At 42.4% G+C, this 9,120-nt stretch overlaps 2 protein-coding genes across 2 annotated transcripts in view; both read left to right on the plus strand.

Moving 5' to 3' along the window:
• The first annotated feature begins 847 nt into the window (after positions 1-847).
• On the plus strand, positions 848-4,568 carry cdaa (cytidine deaminase a). Its single transcript, XM_072697022.1, has 4 exons — positions 848-1,151; positions 3,300-3,411; positions 3,535-3,592; positions 4,180-4,568. Exons 1-4 carry the CDS (start codon positions 1,019-1,021, stop codon positions 4,327-4,329), a joined length of 453 nt encoding a protein of 150 aa, XP_072553123.1. The 5' UTR covers positions 848-1,018; the 3' UTR covers positions 4,330-4,568.
• A 955-nt stretch (positions 4,569-5,523) lies between these two features.
• pink1 (PTEN induced kinase 1) overlaps positions 5,524-9,120 on the plus strand; it is a 4,460-nt gene continuing 863 nt past the window's right edge. Inside the window, exons 1-7 of the mRNA XM_072696559.1 lie at positions 5,524-5,977; positions 6,743-7,015; positions 7,111-7,214; positions 7,381-7,563; positions 7,709-7,872; positions 8,152-8,279; positions 8,868-9,098. Of these exons, the coding sequence (XP_072552660.1) occupies positions 5,621-5,977; positions 6,743-7,015; positions 7,111-7,214; positions 7,381-7,563; positions 7,709-7,872; positions 8,152-8,279; positions 8,868-9,098 (1,440 nt within the window). The 5' untranslated portion in view covers positions 5,524-5,620. The remainder of the gene's footprint in view (positions 5,978-6,742; positions 7,016-7,110; positions 7,215-7,380; positions 7,564-7,708; positions 7,873-8,151; positions 8,280-8,867; positions 9,099-9,120) is intronic.

A 9,120-nucleotide genomic window follows, 5' to 3' on the forward strand; every position in this document is an offset into this window, starting at 1 on the left:
ATCAGTCGAAAATGTATTGTTTTCAAATTTGAGATTCTTTCCATCTTAAAGATAAAGAGATTTTTAGTTATAGAGGTTCGAGGTTATAGATGATTTACATGTAATGTTGACGATGATAAAATAGTAGAAATGATGGTATGAAATCGGAGTTTCTTACATCACCCTGAATGTATCTAATGTATCTAATCTAACCCCATGAATGTGTTTCAGAAATCTAATCTCAGATCTCGAACTCTTCAGATGTCTGATAGTTGTTTGCTATATTGACTTTGCTATATAGTGAAAGCGTAAGCGTCAGAAAAGGTTTCCGGTGTTGTCACACAATCAAAATGATACAGATCTGAAAAGCAGGTTTAACAACACAGATCCGAGTCTGTGCTCAGTATTAACCTAAAAATATAAGGTATAATTAACACTTTTTATGGTAATTTAATTTAGCATTAATGTGTAGCTTCAGGGGGACCCCTAAAAATCTTTCCATTAAGATGAGCCATTATTAGCAAAGGCCCAGCTTTCAACATATTTCAATAAATCCAAACTGAAATATACAGGTAAATTCACATGCTACACAGCTCTTTGTCTCTCTAGTCTAGACCGACTGGAATCTTTTGCTGCTTGTCTGCACGCACACTCCCTGGGCTGGGCCCAACTGCTGTCATATTACTAATGATCATGTAAGGGATGACCCACAAGCAGGGCCTGCTTCTTTCATTTAAGCAATGTTCTGTTTCAGTGTGAGAGGAGGTCAAAAAAGGGATAGTAAAGATTCCCTTCATTGTATTTGTTGGATTATTGTTGAGCACTGAACTGCACACAAATTAGAATTGTCTTCATTTAGTATCGGCTCAGAGCACCGGCTGTGTAGAAATGTCTCCTGACTGATGTCGGAATACACTTTCCTGTAATCATTACATCACTCTGGCAACTCCACACCCACCCCACACACATTCACTCACAGTCACTTGCAACTTGCCTGGTGTGTGCAGTAGCTAGGACACACTCCCAGAACATCACAGATATGGCTGAAGTCAACTGGAGTGCACAAGATCTAGTTAACAGATCTCAGGAAGCTAAAGAATTCTCCTACTCTCCATACAGCAAGTTCAGAGTAGGAGCAGCGCTGCTGTCCACTGATGGGACCGTCTTTACTGGTGAGCAGGCTCAAGATCCAAGATTTCTCAGGGGTTTACTTAAACAGTAGATCACCATTCATTAGAACAATAGCAAAAAAATACTTAAAGGGTACCTTCACTAATTCTTCATAATGTCTGCATGAGTAGATGGTTAAGATGTGAACAAGGTCATTCAGGGTGGATCTGCTGAAACACTCCGTTCTAGAGAAACTTCCAGAGTCAGAATTGTTTACAATGGTGGTTAATGGAACCAGACCTTGCATTGTTTTTTTTTTGGACTAAAAGCCATGCATAGAAGAGAGGTACTATGTTAAATGTCATCAGGCAAAGTAGGTTTATCAGTCGAAAATGTATTGTTTTCAAATTTGAGATTCTTTCCATCTTAAAGATAAAGAGATTTTTAGTTATAGAGGTTCGAGGTTATAGATGATTTACATGTAATGTTGACGATGATAAAATAGTAGAAATGATGGTATGAAATCGGAGTTTCTTACATCACCCTGAATGTATCTAATGTATCTAAGCTAACCCCATGAATGTGTTTCAGAAATCTAATCTCAGATGTCTGATAGTTGTTTGCTATATTGACTTTGCTATATAGTGAAAGCGTAAGCGTCAGAAAAGGTTTCCGGTGTTGTCACACAATCAAAATGATACAGATCTGAAAAGCAGGTTTAACAACACAGATCCGAGTCTGTGCTCAGAACTAACTTAAAAATATAAGGTATTATTAACACTTTTTATGGTAATTTAATTTAGCATGAATGTGTAGCTTCAGGGGGACCCCTAAAAGTCTTTCCATTAAGATGAGCCATTATTAGCAAAGCCTGAGCATGCTTCTCTTAGCATTTCCAGAAGGATTTGATGTTAATGATTGACCCGGTAACTTACTGTATACTACATGAGTCAGGGTCAGGTCAGGGTGGTGTATACTTGGTCCGCTGTGGGTGAACAGCTGAGAAAACACAGCCGGGCAGAAGGAAAAGCAACATGCTAATCTGTTGTTGCTCGTTGGCAGAAAGAATAGTGACTAAAACAGTAAAATAGTTGAAAAGCTTAGCTAAGCCTTAATCACAGGAATTAATTTAATGTAATGTTCCTAGTTCGCTTTAACTGGAATGATTAGCATGTAGTGGCTCAACGGTTAGAGCACCGGGCTACTGATGACTGGGTTGTGGGTTCGATACCCAGGCTCAGCAAGCTGCCACTGTTGGGCCTTTCAGGAAGGGCCTTCACCCTCTCTGCTCCTCAGGCGTGTAGGTGTGTGTTCACTGCACAGCCAAATTCCATCTGTGTCCAACACAATGCAGACATTAGGAGGCTAGCTAGCCCGGTAACAAACACAACGGCAAGAATTTAGTGACTCAACTGTGTTTAGATCCACCCCAGCTGCTTTCCCAATGTGTACCAGCTAGCAAAGCGAGTATGTAGTGGGTTAAATAATCCAACAGCTAGTTCGTGAAAGGCTAAGGCTCGACTGGTGCAACCAGGGCAGTGATAGTTGTGCTGAATTGGTGGCACTTTGCACAGACGTAACATTAGCTAGATTTTACCCTCATATAGTGGAGGTACAAACTACATTACAGGAGGCGATACCATACCAAGACAAACCCTGTTTGGATAGACTGTGATATATTTGCAACATTGACCCATATGACCTGTCCTCACATCGCTGCCCTCAACCTCACACTTTATATTACCGTACGTTTACAGCATAAGTGCATGTACCTGTGAACGGTTCTGAATGAAGGCTAAAAAGCCCACAGACAGTTCACGGGTGCAGTATTTTAACCGAAGGACTGCGACAGTCCTAAAAGCAAAGGTAAGCTGACTGTAATCAGCGAAACTTCTGCTTAGCGTAAAAGCCTTGACTCGCATGCAGATAAGCAAGGGTCATCCAAAACAAGTGCGTATAACACCAATGTCAGCCATGACCACAGAAGACCTCTAAAATAAAGGGTTACCATCCAGAACGAAACCCCCAAACAAACACAGAAGGCCATTCACTATAAGGCTTTATCAGATATTGTGAAAGCTTTTGGCTAAGGCTCAAGTCCGTCTCAGTATAAACGTAATTATATGCTGTTATGGATTGAAATCTATTGAAATTAACTTTTTATTCCTTTATTAACCGTCATGATGGCACTTTTCTCGTTCTCTCTACAGGATGTAATGTTGAAAATGCCTGCAACGCTCTCGGTATCTGTGCTGAGAGGACAGCTATCTGCAAGGCTGTGTCCGAGGGACACACAACCTTTAAGGCCATTGCTATAGCCAGGTGTGTATTCATTCAGATTATTATTTTTACACTGTATTTAATTGATTAGAATAGAATAAATAATGCCATTTCAGTGTGTCTTGGACTAATTTATTTATTTCTGTATTTCCTTTCTTTTTATAGTGATATGGTGGACCACAATATCTCACCATGTGGTGGTTGTAGACAATTTATGCGAGAGGTTCGTTTCCATTATTTTTTTTATAGTTTTTATTATTTTTCCATTCTGTCAATCAGTTGCATAGTAGAGGCAACCCATATTTCTGCTCTTTAAAGGAGAATTCCACCCATTTTTCACATTTTTACAATTCAGTAATCAAGGTGTAAACAAAGTCATTTAGGCTAGTTTGCTGTGAAATGGTTCATTGTAGAGTTACTTACTAATCCAGATTTCTTTACAGTGGTGGTGAATGGAACCGGTGCTGTGAATGATACAACACTTATGTAGCCATTTTATGTATTTACTTAACATTTTAAACAAAAAACTAATCTCAAAAGTGTCTTCAAACAATGTATCAGGCATTAGACAACATATCTGAAATTATTACAAGCAATAATTACCACTGTAAGTTACATATTTGAGGCATTGAACTTTTCAGACGTCTGGTTCCATTCACTACCACTGTAAACTTCTGTATAATGGGGTATTTTACAGCATTAACCACTCTGAATGACTGCGTTTATCAGTGTAATGCCCCATTAAAGACAGCCCATCAGCTGGAGCTGTGATCTTTAACTGGCACTCACAGGGTCTTCCTTCTCTTGCAGTTTGGCTTGCACTGGGACGTTTATTTATCAAAGCCAGATGGGTCTTTCATGAAGAAGACGGTTGATGAGCTCCTTCCAGTGTCTTTTGGCCTTGAAGACCTGAAGAGGAAAAAACAGTCCCTGCTGAGAACTGATGCTGGACTCCAATAAACATACTATAAAAAAAAACAAAAAAAAACCAAGAAGAGATTATATTATTATATTATTTTACTCACCAGCTGTTACAAGTGTATATTAGGGTCCAGGTGATGCTGAAGGTGCTGTGATTGATATGAATGTTGGGATTCTAACAATTCTGATAATATCAGAATTGTTCCAATATTATCAGCCAATACTTATATTACATTTTTTTATTTTAATGTTATACTGCATATGTTAATTAAACTGTGCTTTTCCTGTGAGATGTTATTGTCTGTTTTGTTATTGCCACACAATTTTAATTCAAATAGAACCTCAAATAACACCCGTTTGTTCTCCCTTTTTATGCATTTCTACTCATTGTTATTGTCATTAATTTTACAAGAGGAAACTACTATTAGTGTTACTGAGAAGTTACTGTTGATATTTGCAACACCTGTTTTAAGACATGTTTAATATTATTTAAATAATATATTTTACCATTTAAACTCACTGAATGTTAGATTTGCATCATATGTTAAAATATTGTCAAAAGGGAGGGACCCTTAGGGAGGAAAAGAAGGAGGAGCTTGTTAATTAGATAATTAATTGTATCAGGTGCAATAAATTGAGGAAAAAATTTAAATATGAATTATATGTGCTCGCCTTAAGTGTAGCACCTAAAGTATCAAGGCAAAAAAGGAATATTTAGAGACATAAATATTTTTCTCGATTTAATAAGTCGTTCCCTCGATTTAATAAATGTCTCCTCCGTTTAGATGGGACACTTTAGTTTAACGGACTAATTATTTAAATTTATTAAATAACAGCATTATTTGTTCATTTTTTGAATTAAGATTACTATTATTATTATGATTATTATTAAGTCACTTCATAAAATTATTTTACCTTCATATTTACGTACGTCGACGGGTTTGCTGTATTTAATATTTCTGTGTTTGAGACTTTTATTTTGACACACCGCTACCGTATCAAAGGTTGCGTCCAAATCCACATCAGGAACACACACGATACATAATACATAATATTCATAAATTAACGTCAGTGCATTTCTTTAACGAATATGTGCAATTTAGCGTAGTGATTATAGTATATTAAAATTATTATGATAATAATAAAATGCGGGCTTTTATTTTGGATTTTCTCTGGCGGAATAACAACAGATGTCACGTGGCTCCAGCCATGCTCCGTATTCACCAATGGGAGTTACGTAAACACTGTCCTTCATATGTAGCTGACCGCGCTTCAGACGAGGAGCTGAGGGTTTCCTAAAGCGTAAATTTTAGCGACTGTTTGGGTAAAAATGTCAGTCAAACACGCCCTCGGTCGGGGCCTGGAGCTGGGCAGGTCCATCTTCCAGCTCGGTATCCTAAAGCCGGCCGGCCGGGTAGCAGCGAAGTTCCGAGGTGAGCGGCTGCGGTTAGGCCCCGCCGCTCGGCCCGCTCAGCCTCAGCCTCTCCTGCCCGCTCGGTACCGATATTTCCGCATGTCTCTCCGCGGCCTCGCTGCCCAGCTCCAGGCGACCGGCTTCAGGAGGCTGGCCGGAGGAGGATCGCCCAGGAACAGGGCGGTTTTCCTGGCTTTCGGTGTGGGTTTGGGTCTGATCGAGCAACAGCTAGAGGATGACCGGAGGAGTGCAGCAACCTGCCAGGAAATCCAGGTAAACAAGCTGGGGGTACTTTTACATAAATGCATAAAGTACAGTTACAGTAACTCAGATAACCAATTATGAGCCGAAAAACATCTCAGAGTGGACAACACCTCCAACTTTGAGGCAAAGAGGCTACAACAACAACAACAGCAGCAGCAGCAGCAGAAGACCAGGTCAGCTTCTACCTCTATCAGCCAAGAACACAAAGCTGAGGCTGCAGTGGCTCAGCACCGGCTCAGCACCAATGCTGGACCGAACATCTGCAGACTGGACAAATGTGGCCTGGTTTCTGCTGGGACTCACGGATGATCGGCTCAGAATTTGGCACCAACAGCATAAATCCATGGACCCAACCTTCCTTGTGTCAGCTGTCCAGGCTGGTGGAGGTGGTGGTGGTGGTGGTGTTGTTATGGTGTGGGGAATGTTTTCTGGGCACACTTTGGGCTGTTAACACCAATCCATCATCTCTTGAATGCCACGGCTTGTTTGAATATTGTCACAGACATGTGCATCCCTTCATGACCTCAATTTACCCATCTGTGTAAGCTGGGCTAGTGGTCTTCATGGCCTTCTCAGTTACCGGATCAGAATTCAGTAGAACATCTGCAGGAATTGTATGTCGCAGTCATGTCGACATGGGCCAGAGCCTCTATTTCTGACCCTAATCAGTATCAGAATAGTGTTCCTAATAATGTGTCCAGTGAGTTGTTGTTTTTTTGCACATGCACTAGTCTGATTGTTCATGACCCCTTTCTCTGTTCTCCTCACATGTAGGCACTGTTTAAGAAGAAGAAGTTCCAGAGCCCGTTAAAACCATTCACCTCAGGATATAAGCTGGAGGACTATGTGATTGGAAAGCAGATAGGAAAAGGCTGCAACGCCGCTGTCTACGAGGCGGCGGCTCCTTTCGCACCACTCAGGGAAGGCAGCAAGTGCTCCCTGGTGGAGCTGAAACCGAATGGAGAGGAAAGCGACGCTGCAGAGTCCCTAAGATTCCCCAGCACAGCCAGCTACCCACTGGCAGTGAAAATGATGTGGAACATTGGGGTAGGAAGACGGATGCACTGTTCCTTAACTATATTTGCTCTGTTTCAGAAGTTTGCCGATTCCTCACAAACACATTTCCTGTGATTGCACTTCAGGCTGGCTCCTCTAGTGAAGCTATCCTTAGCTCCATGTCTCAAGAGCTGGTCCCTGCAAGCCCTCAGGCCTTGAAGAAGGAAAAGGGAGAGCTCGTCCTGAGTGGGTGTGTTCATTTAAGCTAGGGGTGGGCGTGGATATTCAAATGATTCTGATCTGAGATCATTTATTGTGTACTATGTGTTGTATCTGATTCTAGTCTCCAAGCCCAATGAAGCTGCTCCCGTGATGATGTGTTTAGCATGCCGTGCTCTGCTCTGCTCTGTTCGCAGTCATTTCGGAATGGTGCCCAAAAGAGTAACTGCTCATCCCAATGTTATCCGAGTGCACCGAGCCTTCACAGCTGAGGTTCCGCTGCTGCCCGGTGCCGAGGAAGAGTATCCTGCAGCTCTGCCCATCAGGCTCAACCCCGCAGGCATGGGCAACAATCGCACCCTCTTTCTGATCATGAAGAAGTAAGAGGCTAAAATGGTCAAATTTCTGTTCTCAGGTCACCCCCTTTTTTTTTAAACAGAGAACTAATTGAAGTGGTTGTTGTAGACAAATCTGAGGGTGGATTTGTGCTGATGAATGTCAGTGATGGATGGTGTCGTTCTGCAGTTACCCATGCACGCTGCGCCAGTACCTGGAGGTGTGTGTGCCCGACCACAGGCAGGGCTCAATGATGCTGCTGCAGTTGCTGGAGGGCGTGGATCACCTGTGTAGACAGGGCATTGCCCACCGAGACCTCAAATCGGACAACGTCCTGCTGGAGTTTGACTCAAGTCAGTGCTTTAAAATAAATTATCTAATCATTTTTGATGAAGATAAATCTAAAGATTAATGAATTTAAAGAATAGAAAGAGAGATACAAGATTTTTGCATGACCGCAACGAAATGTAGAATACTGAATTTTAACAAATACCTTTAATATACTTGTGCTGTACTCTCGGTACCCCCTTATTAACACACACTGGGAAGGGATATTCTACTGCATTAGGAATCCTGCCCTAAAACACTCTCCTTTTTGAAATGATTTTGACGGTGATCTGTCTGTCCCAAAGCTGGCTGCCCCAGGCTGGTCATCACTGACTTTGGCTGCTGCCTGGCAGAGGAGGGCCTGGGCCTGAAACTACCCTTCACCAGCCGCTGGGTTAACAGAGGGGGGAACGCCTGCCTGATGGCACCTGAGGTAAAACGGTTGCAATGTTGATGCATGTTGCTGGTTTTAAATGGGTCTCCGATTGGCTGTTCGCTCTCTAAGTGGGTAGATGGCTGGAGGAGTGTAGTGCTAGAGGAGCTATGAACAGGTGGGTTAATTGGCAGCACCAAGGTGGGAGAAACAGGACAGGACAATCTGGGAAGACCAGCCTAACATCGGCACACCATCTGTGAACCCATCAGGAGGGGCTTTAAGATTGGCCTGATTATCCTGTAGTGTAGCCCAGCCATTAACTGGTAGAGAGCGCGCTCGATGCGATGCTCGCTCGACCATTTAAAAATCGTGTTTTGGCTTATATGCTTTTTAAAAACCCACCAACCATGTTGTCTGAGCTTTGACTCTCTTGTACAGATGTTAGATAGTTCATAGTTCAGTGGTTCATTATGAAGCTCCATCCAGCCATGTCGTTTCTGTTTGAGGTAAATATAATAACCTTGTTATCTTGAGCCTTTTTGCTGATATCATGTCCACACTAGACATGCAGGCCAGTACAGGCCCTACCCTTAGTGTTGATTCTGCAAATTAACATGAGCGCAAACTGGATTCCAATGTCTGTAGGTGGCCACAGCTGTCCCAGGTCCTGGTGTGGAGATCGACTACAGTAAGGCAGATGCGTGGGCAGTCGGGGCCATCGCCTATGAAATCTACGGTCAGCCCAACCCGTTTTACAGTCCGGCAGGCCTGGAGAGCCGCAGCTATCAGGAGAAGCAGCTGTCTCGGCTGCCGGCCAGCTCACCTGAGCACGTGCGGCTGGTTGTGAGGCTGCTTCTGCGCAGGAACCCTAATAAGGTGGGTATACTTCATACCTCAT

Source organism: Salminus brasiliensis, chromosome 14 (genome assembly GCF_030463535.1).
Source record: "Salminus brasiliensis chromosome 14, fSalBra1.hap2, whole genome shotgun sequence".
Classification (NCBI taxonomy): domain Eukaryota; kingdom Metazoa; phylum Chordata; class Actinopteri; order Characiformes; family Bryconidae; genus Salminus; species Salminus brasiliensis.

Coding starts and splice junctions, on each gene's coding strand:
- cdaa (XM_072697022.1), top strand. CDS start 1,019: ATGGCTGAAGTCAACTGGAGTGCACAAGATCTAGTTAACAGATCTCAG. Junction 1,152..3,299: donor TGATGGGACCGTCTTTACTG/GTGAGCAGGCTC, acceptor TTCTCTCTACAG/GATGTAATGTTGAAAATGCC. Junction 3,412..3,534: donor AAGGCCATTGCTATAGCCAG/GTGTGTATTCAT, acceptor TTCTTTTTATAG/TGATATGGTGGACCACAATA.